Source organism: Nelumbo nucifera, chromosome 1 (genome assembly GCF_055504915.1).
Source record: "Nelumbo nucifera cultivar China Antique chromosome 1, China Antique-T2T, whole genome shotgun sequence".
Classification (NCBI taxonomy): Eukaryota; Viridiplantae; Streptophyta; class Magnoliopsida; order Proteales; family Nelumbonaceae; genus Nelumbo; species Nelumbo nucifera.
Window position 1 is genome coordinate 140,138,828 of NC_142649.1, and position 17,441 is coordinate 140,156,268.

The window sequence follows — 17,441 nt, forward strand, 5'->3', positions numbered from 1 at the left end:
GTTTAGGCTTCTTTTGAGAGCTCCCCTGTCATGAAACTCTCTTAATACATTTAGGACATCAAGCTTCACGATTTCCCAACATTTCTTATAAAAAAGCATTGTAAAACCATCAGGTCCTGGTGCCTTGTCTCCCTCACAGCCCTTCATGACTTCCCACACCTTCTGTGAATGGCTTCTCCAACTCTTTGGCTTGCTCTGCTGAGAGGGTTTCAAAATGCAATCCTTCTAATGTAGGTCTGCATATCCAATCTTCCTTGTACAAGTTTTCATAGAAATTCACTCTGTGTTTTTATCTGTCTTTCCTCCTCTCTTTCCATCCCCTGAATTTCCAATTTTTTTATTGTATTTTCTCTCCTTGCACTAACCATTTTGTGAAAGAATTTCGTGTTATATCCATCTCACAGCTACAAACACCTTGACCTTTGGCTCCACTTAATTTCCTCTTTATAAGCTAATTTGTCAAACTCCCTTTTAGCCATATTCCTCCCACTCTGTAGACACCACAAATGTCTAGTTTAACCAATGTTGCTTCTTCCTGCTTGTTTGTTCAAGTATATCCCCCCCCAGCAACGGTAAATCTACCATCTCCCACCTCCTCATAAACTCCACAAAACCACTCGTTCCCCTCCTATTTTCTCTCTGACCCTTCTTCTCATAGGAGAATCTGATCGCGTTAAAATCCCCACCTATAACCCAAGGATACCTCCATTTCCTTCTTGTATCATCTAATTCCTCCCAAAAAGAGTTTCTCAACCTCTTTGTTAGGCCCATATGTCACTGTCAAGACCCACTCCCAGTCCCTGTCCTGTGAACGCAGTAACAGTGAAACTGGAAACTGCCCTATAATTTTGTCTTTGACTGATATTACCTCCGAATCCCATACCACCAGGATCCCCGCAACAATTCCTTCTGTAGGTAAAGCTACCCAATCACAGCTGCACCCCTATATACTTCTCACTACTGTCTGATTTATCTTCTCCATCTTCGTTTCCTGAAGACACAGAATACCCGGATTCCATTTTTTCAAAAACGCATTGGTAACCACCCTCCTACAACCTGAATTTAGGCCCCTTGTATTCCAAGACGCTAATTTAAACGAGTCCATATATACACCACTAATGAAACTAAGCTTGATATATAAAACTTCACATCCATGGTCCTTTTACCATTTCACCGCTCCTTACCCGTCTTCTTACCCCGACTCACACTACCGGCCTTCTCATTCAAGCCCCAAGCCAGCCTAAACAGTTAATTGTCTGTTTTGCGCCCTCTTCTCCCTTTTTCCTCCAAAACTTTTCTCTCAATTGCCACTGGATATTCCTTTGTCACTCCTAGACCCTTCATTGACACCCCCAGGAAATCGACTCCGGATCTCCTGCCCACGATCACTCTGCCCACGCGTACCCACAATACACTATCCTCCGTGAATTGGGAACATCTCCCCCTGCATAATACTATGCAGAGGATGAGATGTTCTCCATGTGTGGCCGCGATAAACGTGGGCAGGAGATCCAGACTTCAGGAAATCACCTATATTCAGAAGCTTCGATAAAACCTAGCTTGAAACTTTGACAAAACTTACCACTCGTCCTTCTGTGCCTGAAGTAGAGGTGGCAATTTCTCACCAAACCTGTTGAACCCATCCAACCCACCCAACCTGCCCATTTACTTGGCGGGTTGGAAATGGGTTATGACCCATTGGGTCAATTTAAATGGGTTGTGGATATCCATTGGGTTGACCGTTAATGATACAAGTGTGAATTCCTTAGCCATTTTCTTTAATTTTCTTCATTTGTGTGAAATAATTTAAAATTAATACGTTAATTTTCTATTAATTATTGACTAAAATTAGTTTTGGCTTGAGCCAACATAGTTTACCCAAATCGACATAAATCCAAATTCAGTCAAATGGCCCAATTTGGTCCGATTTGATTCTAGTGCAAATGTCCCAACTATACCCAACCTGAATCAACCCAAACAACCTAGTAATCTAGACTAACCAGGTCCATACCAACTTGGATCCAAACAATTCGGACCGACCCGGGTCAGTTCAACCTGGTCCTGTCTGGACCTTACACAATTTGGGCAAGTCTGTACCAAACCAACACAACCTGGATCCGGATGGTTCAAGTTGGTTTGACCGATTTGAACCTAAGTGGTTTGGCCAAACCCGAAACCCGAACATAGTCAAATGGGTCCATGTGCTTAATTGCTTTTTATTCTCCTTGTAAAAATAATATGCATGTAATGTGATTTGAATCTTCACTTGTGTAGAGAATAATCACTATTACCATCAAGCCATGACCAACTTATTTGTTATAAGGAAATTGGTTTTTTCTTTTAAGTACATAAACCAAGTTGTTATAAGATTAAGGGAGAATGGCAGTTCAGCCCAGGGTCAGAATTTTTAGGCCCAAAGTACAGTTGGGGGGGTGCCAGCTCGGAATTGATGCCAATTCACGGGCGGGCATTGGTGTGTAGAGTGGGGGTTTTTGACATTTTGAATGTTTATAGCTCTGCATTGGACCTGTCCGTACTTCTCCATAAGATTAATGGGTTGGGTGAGTTGGATTGGATCAAGGCGGGTTTGGGTTGAACCTAACACATTTAACTTTATCAAACTGGGTTATTAATGGGTTGGTGGATTAGATGAATTGGGTTGAAGCTCAACCCAAACCAAACCCAACCCAACCTGCCCAATTGCCACCACTATCCTGAAGGATGCTGCTGCTGCAAGAAGTTTTCAGACATCTCTGTGTTAATGCAAAATCAACATCTAGAGTTATTTGGGCTTTCTTTATCCTCCCGCTGATTCTTCCTGTTCTTCAATATAAATTATTCTTTCCTTTTACTAGTATTTATCTTCTTCTGGTTACTTATAAAAAGGTTTGACCACCTGGTCCTGAAACCCTAATTTTTTTTAATTATTTTACTAACACGTATCCTCTCTTTTGTAATTGATTTTATATTTATTGATGGTCCTCTAATTTTTGTCTTGGTTGTAGTTTCTCGATGGGTGGGTTATCTTTGCTGAGTATGCAAGACCAAGAACACCACCGGCATGATCTGAGGATAATGGAGCCCCATCTGAGCGACCGATGTATTGAAAGTTTGAAACGATTCAGTTTGGCAGTACTGTTTATAAATCCTAGCTTTCTCTCTCTCTCTCTCTCTCGTGGGTTTTTTGTTCTTTTGGATCAGCAATCCTAGTTCTCTATTTTGCCTCAAGAGAGCTTTGATGATCCACAGTACTTGGCAAAAGATTAGGTCACAGTGACTACTGAGCTGATTGATTATTGAACTATGAAACACGGGAACATCAAAATGGGTGGATAATGAGACAATGGCTAAAATCTATTGTTACTAGAGAGTGTAGAATAATGTTGCCTGTTACTTGTTAACGTCCTTGGGAATTCTGGGTTTACAACTTAATAACGTTGCACGCCAAGTGCGAAACCGGAATCATAATAAATTCCAATATTATTTCTCTTTGTTAGTCTCTTTCTATATGGATTATAATTCCTGAAGCGTTGGCCATTTTCCTTCCTATGCCTGCCGATTTCCGTTTTATCTTAAAGTGAACCCCCACTTCCAAGGGCTCGAAAGTTTCGTAATGATAAATTAAGGACAATGGATAGATAATAGGGTCGCTAAGTACCTGGGTTCAATACTTGAAGTTTCTTGAATTTCCTTTTCTTCTCTTTGTTCCTGTTCTTTTTCAATTGCATTTGTTTGGGCTTTTAGCCCTCTTCTATCTTTTGTGGACCAGGGACTTACGTGACTGATGACTCCGGTAAGCAATCAACTATCTTTTGTGGGCCAACAGATCAGTTGCCAGGCATCATTTGCTTTGGCCTTTATCAGGCCCCCCTTATAACTGAAATGCTTCATGCAGAGTGATTCTTTTTGTCCATTGTTTTGATTTTTGAAAGCCCTTGGGGCGAATTCATTCATCAATCGAAATTATGGTGGAATCGTGTGGAATCTGTTGCAAGAGATTCTTCAATAAAATTTGGGAGGACGTTTGTCTCGATCCGAGGGCGCCTTGAGCTAAAGAGTTCAAAAGAATTACAATTTTGTCTTGTTTGAACCACCGAAACTCATGGTAACAGCCCAAGAGGCACCGTAATAAAATAATTGAAAAATATAAAGCAAATGAAACAAGAAGCTTTGATGTGGAAATTGAAACTTACAAGCAAGGTAGCGTTATCGGTATGTGTCGGTGTTTTTTATGTTTTAGTTATTTTTTTCGAAAGGGTTGGTTTAAGTCCTAACTACCCTCTGAACCATGGTCTGACCCGATACAACCCCTGTAGGGACATATTTGGGAATCTCCTGGCATGATGTGTATCGGTCAATACATATTGATATTTTGAAGTTTGAACCTTGCTTACAAGAGAAACATTTACTGATCAATAATTCTTTTACAATTTGGGAAAAGCCTTAAAAGCATGGTTTTCGAACCACCATTGACATAGACGGTTGGACTGTTTGGCCCTGGAACCGTCAAGGCAACCAGTTCCATTTTACCCTAAACCGGGTCCCTGAAAAAAAATTGTTGAATCGGTCAATGACCCATCGGCCCAGGTGGTCAAACCATCGACCCGTTCAACAGTTTTGGCCATTTTTAAATTTTTAATTTATTGTCAGAATGGGCTGTCTATTTGAACCGGACGGTTGAACCATCAACCCAGAAACCAATGGCCAAAACGGTTTCAGTTCCACGTCGTTTTTTAAAACATTGCTTAAAAGGCATGAATGTCATAATATATGACATACATGTCCACTTCCAATATTGGTTTGAAATTATACGAGCTTAGGATAGTTGTGGCTCAGAATATGGCATTCTAAGGTCTGCTTCACTACGAAGGCAATGAATTGAGTTTCTTCTCAAGTTGTTTGGCCGTCCTAAGTGCCTCCAAGGCCTCCGCTTGCTTCCCTGCCCTTTTTAGTCCGAGCGCCTTCACCTTCTCCTCCTTGATGCGCTCTTCTAGTTGACTTCTCTCTTGACTGGAGTTTTCTCTCTTAGCAGTAGTTGGTTTAGCAACTTCTGATTTTACTGGGTCTCGAGAGACAATGTCAGCATCCTGCAACCCAATTGCTTTCAAGGCAGACAGAAGTTGTGGATCAAGAAAATCCTCAACACTCAAATCTTCCATTTTTTCTTCATTGACAGATTTGCCAGTATTTCCGGTGTCATTCCCTGACATCTCTCCAAGCTGCATCTCAAGTGCCTTAGCCAACTCAAATTCAGCTTCTGCTTCTTCTGTACGACCCTCCCTCCGCAGCTTCAGAGCCTGTCGTTTGTGCGCAAGGGACTCCTGTTGCAACTTGAAACGATCTCGACCTGACATTGGTTTTGGAGCCTGACTTTCTGTTCTACGAACTTCTTGCCCAACAGAAGTATGATCTGAAGTAGAGATGGATGCATCGGATTGAGAGATTTCATTTAGACCCTTCTCCAAGAGCTTTGCCTGCCGCAATTCCTCTCTAGCTTCTGCCAATTTTCCCTCTCTCTTCAAAGCAACAGCCTTTCTTTTATGAGCCAATATGTCTTGCTGCAAAGAGTTTTTATTGTCATGAGAAACAGATTGTGGTGCAGAATTGACTTCATTCTTCAGTCCATTATTGATTATAAGAACTGTTTTTCCACTATTCTCAGAAATAATTGCCTCTTTACTGCCCATTTCCATTTTTGTGCTCCTAAAGGTTCCTGGCGGTGTGGGTACACTAGACATATCAGAAGTGATGTTTCCTTTATTTTGTGGTTCTTCAATAGATAATTGGGAACGTCTCCAGTCATCTCCAGTCAACAAATCAATCAGGTTCGCAGACTGACGTGACTGGGGAAAGGACACGTTTTCGACTTCTCTCTTGTCATCAGAGTAGCCAACTTCTATTAATGGAGTCTGATCCCTGATGGACCATGAAGTTTCAGAGACATGTCTGGCAGAACTACCTGGAGGAGGTTTTGCTGTGTTACTGTCCTTCCAACCCAAGTTAATTTGCAATTTAGCTACTTTATCCTTTGAACCCTCCGTTGACTCAGCTGCTACTTTACTTACTTCTCCCACAGCTGTTATATTTCCATTTTCCTCTTGGGCAATCAAAACCACAGGGTAATTCGGTCCCTTGGTAGAATCTGGCAGAAGATCTTGCTTTGGGACTTCCAACTCTTTCATTTGGTCTTCTAATGCCTTTGCCGTCCTTAGGATTTCCTCAGCCTCTTCATTCTCTCCTTGTCGTCTAAGGGCAAGGGCCTTCCTTTTCAAACCTAGGAGTTCCCTTTGGATTTCAGCTTTGCTTCTTCTTGATGACACAACTGGGACTTCAGAAGAGAGTTTGATCACAGATGAATCAGTATCTTGTTCATTTAGATGTTTAGAAGGTCTTGTTGGCTTGCTAAGAAGTTCAACATCTTCATCCCTCCAGCCCAAACTCTTTAGACCAGAGAGAAGTGTTGGATCATTCATATCTTCTTCTGTTACAACCTCTTCATCTTCTTGCCCAGCAGAACTTGTTGAAGGAGGATTAGTGGTTTCATTTTTCTGGACAAGGTATGTATTTGCTTGCTTCATTTGTGGATTAAGAGTATTAAGTGGAACTTCCATGTCTGCAAGTTGTGCTTCTAATACCTTCGCCGTTCTCAACACTTCCTCAGCCTCCTCAGCCTCTCCTTGGCGTCTCAAAGCAAGGGCCCTTCTTTTCAAGCCTAGGAGTTCCCTTTGAATTTCAGCTTTAGTTTTTCTTGGTGCCACGACTTTAGGAGGGGTTTGGGTTGCAGCAGTTTCAGTGGCATGTTCAGACAATGTAACACCATGACAAGGACTTGATTGCAAACTTACAGCATCAACATCTTCATTGTTCCAACCCAAATTCTGAAGCATAGAGAGCAATGCAGGATCGTGCATGTCCTGGTCTGTCACATCCACTTCATCTCCTTCAACTCCCAATGCAGGAGCTGTAAACACATCTGGATGTTTGTATGTTGATTCTGATTCCCTCCTACCAATGTTCGCTCTTGTGGCCTTCAGTTTAGAAGCACTCTCCATCTCTTCCAATTGATGCTCAAGGACCTTTCCTTTCTTCAATTCTTCTTCTGCCTCATCCAATCTTCCTTCCCTCCTCAAAGCAAGAGCCTTCTTCTTCAGACCCAAAAGCTCTTTCTGAATCATTAGCTTACTTTTCTTGGGGAATTCAGAATCCATAATTTTCGATAACCCAACAGTTCCATTATCCACTTCAATCGAGATAGATGAATTTTCAATAGTCTGTGAGGCTTGAACCTTTTGCTTCAAAGAAAGAGATGCAGAGATGTCTGCCTGAGACTGCAACATCTCAAGATCTCTTTCAAGTAACTTAGCTTTCTTTAGTTGTTCCATTGCTTCCACAGTATTACCTGCTCGTTTTTGGTTTAGAGCCTCTCTTTTCAGAGAAAGGATTTCATTTAATAATGCTTCCCTGTCCATTGAAACAGATTGGGATATAATGTTCTCTGGGTGAGAAGATTCTTCAGTCCAACCCAATGATTTTAGGGCCCCAGTTATCTCTGGGTCATCCATATCCTCAGCTGTAACTTCAAAATTACCATCAAGACCAAGATCATCAGCAACATCAACGAAGTTCTCAAAGTTAAAACCTGGGTCCTGCTCATATCCAATTGAAAATCCATCTTGTTTATCGTCATCCATACTATGGATCAGAGAAGCTAGCTCATCATCTGAGTCTTCGGCCTCAGCCAAGAAATCCTGTTCCTCAAGTTGCTTTTCTAGAACCTTGGCTTTCTTTAGCTCTTCCTTGGCCTCTGCAAGATTCCCTTCCCGCTTAAAAATGAGAGCCTTTTTCTTATGAGCAAGGACCTGGCTCCTATCAATGTTCCCATTTCCCTTGCCTTTAGAATTTTGAGGGATTTCTCCAAGAAGGCTAGACAGTTCACTCTCCAAACTGATTTTTTCTTTCTTTTTACCAGCTTCATGAAGATCCATGTCAGACCATCCCAATTCCTTCAATTCAGCAACAAGGTCACCTTTTTCTTCTTTAAGCATTGTATGAGATCGTTTACTCTTTTGACCTGATTCTTTTAGGCCATCTTTTACATTCTGGATGTCAGCCAGACTACTAGAAGAAGCCTTTTTGCGGGTCTTTCTTAATGCAGCTTCTAAAGCTAAAGCCTGCCTCTCAAGATCCTTTCCTCTCTTAAAGGCCCTTAAGGCTTCATCAGGTTTTCCTTCTCCCTTGAGAATTCTGTACTTCTTTTTCTCTTCCAGTGCTTGCTGACGCAACTCTTCTGGACTTGTGCTTCCCATCTCACTTGGAGCAGGATTTTGCATGTCCACAGTGACACACCTATGCATGTCTTGTTCTCCATCTTGGGCAATAGATTCTTCATTTATATTTGAACAAGATGCACTGCTTGTAGCCCTTTGAAGATTGGAGACCATGTCAAAGGTGGAAATATGTCCTAAAGAGGTCTCCTTCCTGTCACTCCCAAGAATTTGATTTAGAACTTCCTCCTCGTGCTTTGATGTCAGTTTTGATCTACCTAAATCAAGGATGCAGAAGAGAACAATTAGATGTTGATCCATTTCCATTTGAAAACCCGAGTTTATCCCGCTTGATGCATGACTGCGTGCAAGGATGCATAAGTAACACTTTACGATTTATAATGAAATTACTATTTAAAATAAAGGGGACAGAAGGGAAACAAAAAAGTTTAAGGTCATTACTGTACAGATGCGCATAAAGAACTAATACATTCCAACATTACACACAAAGAACATAAAGACATACTTAGAAAATACTAGGTTCTTTATCTTTTTTATGTTGAATTTTTAAGGTTTTCTAAGCCCTAAAGGCAACAAAGAAACCTATGAGAAAAAACTCCATGAGGCTTAATTACAGAGTAGGTTTTATGTAGGAATCCTCAATTAGGAATCACAGGGGAAAATCAAAGAAACCTATTTGTGATATGTTGGTAGAAGATTATTTCACTTAAAGTAGAATCACAGAGTAGGTTTTATGTAGGAATCCTCAATTAGGAATGAGGCTTAATTGAATTCAGTAGGACATAAAAATTTTAAGGTTTCTAAAACCAGGTCAAGTATTATTTTAACAGAAAGTGATGGTTTTTGAACTAATGAATTGCAACCTAATTTCTGCAAATTCCTTATCATTGCTATCATATTTGTATACATTACCAAAACCATTTCTATTCAATTGATGTACTTTTATCCTTTCATTTCTTTTTCTATGTGATGGATGAATCACATTTTTTTAATCTTTTTGCTCAGGACAATTTAATGAAAATTTTGTATCCCGCCTTGGTCTTTGATCCTTATACAGACATACATGTATACAAGCATAAAGAGCCAAAAGATATACACCAACATAGAAACATAACAAGGTGCATGTCAAGTAACATAAAACAGAATAGCAAATCAAGGAGAAAATAAGAAGAAATGGAGAGAATGCCAAGATTTAACGTGGTTCGACTTGGTAGCCTACATCCATGGGAGGAGAGGAAAAATATCCACAATGAAAACAAGATACAGCTCTCTCTCTCTCTCTCTCACTCACTCAACCCTAATCCCACACAACCACTCGCTTAAATAAGCAAAAGACCAAATTATATCAGAACTACACATAAGCCCCTTTTCTCCCATAAACACATACAAGTCCTCATAATTTAACAATATTACAAATATACCCTGTAACCTCCAACAACCCAAATACAATATATCTCTCAACGGTGAACATTGCACAAACCATGTAACAAAGCAAGATATAGAACAAGATTTCTTGATGCACCATTTCAAGCAAGCACCATCCGCAATATCAGCAAATCAAGAAACCCAGATGAATAGGGTGTTCAATCCGGAAGCCAAGAATTTAGCATTCCAATGAAGTATTGTTATCCTCTAAGACCCACTAGAGGAACCACTGAAAATAGTGGGGGACATTTCCTCAATTTCAATTAGGAAGGTGAGATACCTGAATCAAAACCAATTTGTACTAAGTGAATCAACTAAGATTTCCCTAAATACCTCAACTGCCAATATCTAAGTAGTAACTCTTATGGTAATCAAATCCTTTTTTATTTGGGGGGAGGGGTGGCAGGGGGGAAGGCATTTTCTTAATTTCAATTAAGAAGGTGAGATTCCTTAATCAAATATCAATTTGTAATAACTGAATCAACCGAGATTCCTGTAACTCATAAACTGTAAATCAGTCTTATCGAAGTGTCAACTAGTCAGCTGAGGGCCAGATCACTGTATCACTAATTAGTTGGTCAATATGATGTTGTTGCCTAGTATGATTAAGCATCAATAAGATCAACTAGATGATTAATGAATAGTCAACCACAAAGTCATTTTAAAGATTTATTTATTTGTTTGCATCTCTAATTATTTAGAATAATATAGAACATGTTTGTATCTATATGGACTTATTTCTGAGATTGCAACAATGTCTTAAATTTCAAACCTATTTTTTTCATTGACTAGTCATCATCTAGGCAGTAGGCACCAACTAGTTATTGCACGGACTAAAGAGGATAAATCACAAACTGATGGTGGCTCAGTTGGTAAATTCTCCTGGCTAGTTGTAGCAGAGACTTGGGATTAAATCCCACTGCCACCAGGGTTGGGGGGTTGGGGGATGGGATACCCCCCATCAAACCTAGAGAGGCTAAAACAACTAGCGATTGCCTTACCATAACACTGCTCTAAATATCCTACTAGAAACGCTTAAAGTAATTAAATCTATTACAGCCTGAGGATCACATGCATATATAAAACATCCTGGAACTACTCTCCTCTCAAATTAATCTCAAAAGACCACAGTCAACAATCATTTGGGAAGGCCCAGCTCAACTAAAGACTACTAAGAAAATGAGCCCAGACTTTACTGCTTATAGGACATTGCAGAGAGACATGGTCAGCAGTCTCCAGGTCAAATATTGCATAAAGAACAGCTGCTGGATGGAAGGTTTATACCCCTTCGGATGAGCTTGTCTTTGGTTAGACATTTGCCAAGAGCAGCTATCCAAACTAGAAAAGCCACTTTAAATGGAACTTTACAAACTCAAACAGATCTATAGGAGAAGCTAGAAGCATGTGTGTGATGACTGGTCATAGATTTAACTGAGAAGCATCCAGATTTATCCCACCTCTGACTCTGTTGTCCTCAACATTGGTGTTCAGCTGGTGATTTTGGATCTGACAGAGCAACTCCTCTAATTGCCCGATCTCCCAATGGTAAATATTCCTTCTAAACTTGGGGGACCATACAATAATTGGTATACAAAGAACAATCAGGCACAGTGGGGCCTCCTTGTTTTCTGCAATATTAAAAAGGCTTGGATAAGAGTTTTCCAGGGGCCTGTCTCCACACTAACAGTCAATTAAAAGCCTTTATTTTGTGCCGTTACCCAGTTTTAGGGTGATTCCTTAGCCTGTTTTACCAAACTTTGAAGAATCTTACCTAATACCTACATCTCAACCTCAACTATTCACGTTTTTGATAGAAAGCCTTAACAGTTGATCCCTCACCTTTTTCCCCTTTTTAATATTTAAAACACATATACTTTTTGTATAGCCATCTATTAGTTGCAAACCAAATTAGTTGACACCTAGCCAGGAATATATGCTGCCGACAATAGCACTGTGCATACAATTTTAATTAAAGCTAATAGTAAGATTAGTTCAGTAATTATATACTTAACCCAACAGTACTTTACTTAATACAATTCTTCACCTTTATCAAAAGAAGAAAAAAACAGTAGTAGTTCAAGTTCATCAAAGTCAATTTTAGTTTGAACTGAAGATACTTCAAGTTGATTTTATTTATCATGTATAAATGCATTTCTACAAGGCATGGCTAGAAAATGCCTATAAGGAAAGGGTACAGTATAGGAAAAATGTTCCTGTACAATTTGGCTTCAAGAATAGAAAAAAAAAAAAAAAGATGTCATTAAAAATTTGGGAAAAACATGTGGTAGGGTAAAATGATCAGTTAAAAGAAAAGAGTGAAGAAGTAGAAATTTTGTAGCACCAGCAGGTCCAATAGTTCAATCACTTTCCCTCATGAAAAGATGGAAACAAAATCTAAAAGATGAAAAAGAACACAACAATAAGCAACAAACATTCATTCCACTTAACAAGCTAAAAAATCAAAGACATGAAAAAATAAATAAATAATAAAAGGACAGAGATTGTAACATAGTGATGAGAACTTCAAACTGAAACCAGAAGTGCCCAAATAATTGGAATAGAGGAAATAATCTTCTACATGTCTAACTTAACTATACTAAATACTAGAATTACTGAAATGGACCTTTTGCAGTTCTGCTCCTCTGCCCATGCCGCATCTCAAATCGTGCGGCCTCCTCAAGTTTTTTACAAGGATCACATATCCGAACTTGTGAGTCACCTTGACCACGTAGGACCATTCTCTGTTGCGTACAACTGTTGCAGAACAAGCCCCCACATCTCCGGCAATGATGCTGAAACTCCAAAGCAAGGAATATCTATAAGACAGAAAGAGGAAGAATACTGGAAAAGAACCTTAAAATAAATTAGCAATCCCTCTACTACCATGTTGATAGAACTATTCATTTCAAAGGTTGAGGAATGACTTGAAGCCTTGAAGGTTAAGGAATATCATGTAGTTTCTAGATCAACCCCAAACCCAATAGTAAACCTTTTGCTTTCGGTTCACTAAATGTTGCAGTGAATCATGTCATATAGTGTCATCTTTCTATCTGCCGTTAGCCACTTTTGAGTAGAATTTAGTAGTCCCCATAGCATCTATGCAACTAATAGATCCAATTGAGCTCCCAGAAGAATAAATTAAACTTTGTTTTGTTTCTTAATAACTCCACATGATATAGTGTATAAACAATTCTAGTTTTTCTCAGTAAACATTAAAAAGTAAAAGCACTCCTAATTCACACTAATTGATACCAATGCTACCTTTAAAAGTCAAACGTAAAACGAGTTTGTCGAAGATTGACAGTAAGAAACTTAAAATGTCTGTACAATCAATATGAATGAACAATTTACAAAAGAAAACGAAAATAGGATACAATACGTAAAAGCAAAATCATAATCCATCTTATCAATGGGGGAAGAAAATTTTGCAACACCGATTTCGAAGAAAAATATGAGAAATAACAGAAAATCCAAACAGGGTCATCAAATTAAAGAAGAGAGAAGTCAAACCTTTCGATTAATGAATGTAAACTGAGAAGAACATCCCTGACAGTGAGATGCGTCGACCACCCAATTATTTCCTCGAAGCGATGGCTTCGCCGGCAATCCGATCTTCTCCAACATCTTCTTTTACGGAGAGAAAAATCCGGGAAGAAAATATAGAAATTGAAAGAAACGATCAAAGAGAAATTGAAAAGCGAAGATACAGAAACCTAAGATCCTTTTGTGAGGTTCGTCGGTTTCGTCTTCCTTTCCTTTCTCTTTTTGGGTGAATGCTATCATCACGGGCTTTGCCGTCACGGGCCTCTTAAATGACTCGACCATTTGGCTTGGCATTCAGTAGGGCTGTTCATAACCAAACCGACCAACCCGGACCGACCCAATCCGAGTCGGCCGGGTTTTCATCAGCACGGATCGGTTTCAGGTTGTGCAAATTCCTAAACCGATGATTCGGGTTGGTTTCGGTTTTCACACAAAAAAACCAAAATCGACCCGAATCGAACCGACTTAGTTCCTAGTTCAAATATGAAGTTTCAAAGCCCATTAGGCCACCTAGTTTTTGAATGGTTGCAAGAAACTTTGGATTAGTGAATAGTGATTAATGAACAACTTTTGTGATTAACTTTTCATTTAAATTTTATCATAGGAGATGGCTGAAATGATGTTCAATTTATGACTGTTTTTAAAATAAACAAGATTTTATCACAAGAATGAACTTAGAACCGAAACCGACCAAAACCGACCCAACCCGACTCAAACCGACCAGGTCGGTTTTGCTTAACATTGGGTCGGTTTCGGTTTCTATGTCAGGTAACCCGACCAGGTCGGGTCAGTTGGAAAAACCGCAGTAAACCGACCCAACCCGACCCGTGAACAACCCTAGCATTCAGTTCGCATTTGCACACTGACCATGACGACAACATTGATTTTTGTCAGGTACGACAAGTCCGGATTGGATCGGATCCGGCATACCAAAATCGAACATGCCTTTTCATGGCCGAGTAACCTGACGGGCTGATCCGCCCCTGGTTCGGCAGGGAGCTTCTTCGCTGCTCCGAGAGCCAACCCAATGCCTATTACTTCATGGCAAGAAATTAGGAAAAGAAATGAGATATATATAAAAAAAAAGGATTATAACAAGGGCAACTCTAGGGCCCTAATATCAATAAAAGTAATATTTAAAAAAAATAAAAAATAGGTTAACTTTTTAAAAATAATATAAATTAAGGGCAAAAATATTGTTCATATTTTTCCTCTTGCAATCCATTCATCAGCACTGCGTTCACCGCCGCCTCCGACAACGCTTTCGCCTCTCTCCACCCACCTCCACCTCCACCTCCAGCAACAATGTCGGAGGTGGGCGGAGGCAGAGGCGGTGACAGCGGTAGCGGCGTTGGTGGTCATTCCTCTACCCAATGCCGCCACCTCCTCCCACTAGTGTCGTTGTCGGTGGCACGTTGTTGGAGGCGGAGGTGGGTGGAGATAGGCGGAGGCGTTGCTGAAGGCGACGGACGGTGGCACTGATGAATGGATTGCAAGAGGAAGATGATGAATAGTGTTTTTGCCCTTGATTGGTATTATTTTTTAAAAGTTAACCTATTTTTGAAAATTTTTTAAAAGTATTACTTTTATTGATATTAGGGCCCAAAAGTTGCCCTTATCTGCTATAAATGACGCAGGCAGGACTTACCTGGGCTGATTTTGGCCAGATGGAGGACAATGTAAATGGGAGATTTTAGTTAGCGCAACTTCGAACTGTTTTCTCGATCAATGATGGTGAAACGGTTTCTGATCGAAAGTTTTATGGGAGTGGACGATCCCCTTAGTTATAAATCTCCTTCGAAACGGAAAGGAAGGATAGAACGGTTGGATTTCCACCGTTGCTAATGTTTCGGGTTAACCGATGATGAGGACCAAGAACATAGCTTTCATGTATTGTTTACAGAAAGCCTTGAATGATGGGGTGAAGAGGAGAGATGATACAAGAAGAAAATTAAATCGAATGATGGTTGAGATATCAGATATACGCTGGAGTTGTGTAAGAATGTTGGGGTAGTACCATCGTTAGGAGTTCAGTGTTCTTGGAAAAGATGATGAACAGGGCTGGTCGAAGGTAGGAGAGGAAGGAAAAAATGGGAAGAAAAAGAGAGAGAGATAGATGGAGAGAGAGAGAGAGAGAGAGATGAAGAATGAATGGCTGGGAGGGGGAGAAATTGTCGTCGCTAGTTTCTTCGTTCGAAGGGAGAAGACAGTGAAAATCCCCTTCGAGAAATCCCTTAACAGTGGTCTCTTCCAATGCATGGTAAGATGTACGTGTGAGGCTGGTGTGAGGCATCTTGTGTAGTTTGGGGGTATTTTTATAATTTTGGAGAACATTGGGGTATTTTGGTAATTTTAAACAATTGGGTCAAACCGGGTCTAATGGGTTGAACTGGGGTTCTGATCCAATGGTGGGTGGTTTCGGGTAAAAAAAATTGAAGGTTGAGATGGGTTTGACCGCTGAGAAAGGTTTTGCGTGAGTAGGCTAGTGAGATTGACCGAAATGGAATCTTTTAGATGAAAGGGTAAATAAGGGTATTTTTGGATGAAATTTTTACAGAGTGGGATTTTAGGACATTCTGAGTTGATTGGTGGGGTTAGATTGGGCCAAATGGTCCTAGATCGAAAAGATATGGAAAGGGCTTGATTTAGTTAATCTAGGGGCTTAAAATAGAATGTTTGTGTGATCGAGGGGTAAACAATGTTTGTTTTGGGTGAAACTTTACAAGGTAGGGTTTTCAGATAGTCTGAGGTTATTGGTAAGGTTGGATTGGGCCAACTAGGCCCGGATCGGGCGGACTTGGAATCCGGTCAATTTGGAGCCTTGAAATGGAATTTAGGTATGATTGATGGTAAATGGAGGTGTTTTGGGCTGAAATTTCACAGGTGGGTATTTGGGGGTGTCTGGGATCTGATGGTGAGGTTTGATCAGTCTTAGAGGGTCAAGATCATATGAATTTGGATCGATGGGATGTTTCGGGACGAAATATTGGTTTGATAAAGGGAAAATGGAGGAATCTGGGGTTGGAACTTTATGGGAAGGTGTTTAGATGTATCCGGAGTTTAATGGTGTGATTTGATCATTGGTTCAGATGTGTCAAGGTCAAGGGAATTTGGGTTTTGAGTGTTTAGACTAATGATAAAGGTTGAAATGGAATCTTTGTTTGATGAAAGGGTAAATGGAGGAATTTCAAGCTAAAATTTCATGGGTAGGTATTTTGGGAGGTTCTGGGTCTGGTGGTTGTGTCTGATCTAATGGTTGAGGTGTAAGTGGGGGTCGATCAAGGGCATCAGATAGGTTTAACAGTGAATCTAAGGGCTTTCAGGGTGAAATTCGGGTTTTTTGGGTATTTCGCAAAGGTTGAATGGGTCTGATTGAGAATTTGGGGTAAATTGGAGGTTTAAACGACGAACCAAATAAAAATCAAGTGTTGACAAAGGGCTATAAAAAGAGAAAACCACAAGAAGGCCATTAAATAGAAAATGTGAAAGCAGAGGACTTGATAAAAGAAAAGAGAAAACCCAGAAAGATGTGAATGAAAAGCTAATTAAATAGAAAAATATAAGATGATAGCCAACTACTTCTGATCGGTGTTGCATTAATCATTGAGAAGGCTTAAAAAGAGATTTTTAGATATAAAGAATAATTACCAAAGAAGTCAACCACAAGAAGGCCATAAGAGCAACGACTAGTAGGCTTTTTTCTCCCAGTTGATATATGGCATAAAAGGAGCAAACCTTAGGGTGAGCAGAAACAACAAGTGGAAGAAAGAAACAAACCTTGTTGTGGTCTAATCAAGTTTGCAACGAAAAAACTGGGGAGAAATGAAAAAGTAAAGTGTGTTAGAGAGAGAAAGAGAGGAAGAAGAAGAATAGGAAATAGGAGAGAAAAAAATAAATGGTGATTTACCTTGTTCTCACCGTCGCCGGAGTTTTGGTTCTGAAATTCAGATCACTACTTCGAACTCCAGCTGCTAAATGAGGAAGTAATGAGAGACGGAGAGAGAAAGTGAGAGAGAGAGAGAGAGAGGAGTGAGGGTTAGATAGTTGAAATCGGGTTAGAAGAGGTTTGAGGGGTTTTTTTGTCGTTTTGGTTTTTCTATGTGAAAGAGCGGGAATGAGATTCCAATTCCCGGGGGGTGGGTGGGCCAAGAATGGCCATTCCCGAAAATGGGGGATTGCCATTCCACT

The 17,441-nt window shown here is 40.0% G+C and overlaps 2 protein-coding genes across 2 annotated transcripts in view; one reads left to right on the plus strand and one right to left on the minus strand.

Annotated features, from left to right (window-relative positions):
- LOC104585735 (organelle RRM domain-containing protein 2, mitochondrial-like) overlaps positions 1–3,496 on the plus strand; it is a 38,758-nt gene extending 35,262 nt beyond the window's left edge. The window contains exon 4 of the mRNA XM_010242705.3: positions 3,006–3,496. Within this exon, the coding sequence (XP_010241007.1) occupies positions 3,006–3,065 (60 nt within the window). The 3' untranslated portion in view covers positions 3,066–3,496. The remainder of the gene's footprint in view (positions 1–3,005) is intronic.
- An 874-nt stretch (positions 3,497–4,370) lies between these two features.
- LOC104585736 (phosphoinositide binding protein) lies at positions 4,371–13,494 on the minus strand. Its single transcript, XM_010242706.3, has 3 exons — positions 13,221–13,494; positions 12,334–12,502; positions 4,371–8,542 (listed from the first exon to the last, which is right to left on the minus strand). Exons 1-3 carry the CDS (start codon positions 13,332–13,334, stop codon positions 4,863–4,865), a joined length of 3,963 nt encoding a protein of 1,320 aa, XP_010241008.1. The 5' UTR covers positions 13,335–13,494; the 3' UTR covers positions 4,371–4,862.
- Between the last annotated feature and the right edge of the window lie 3,947 nt (positions 13,495–17,441).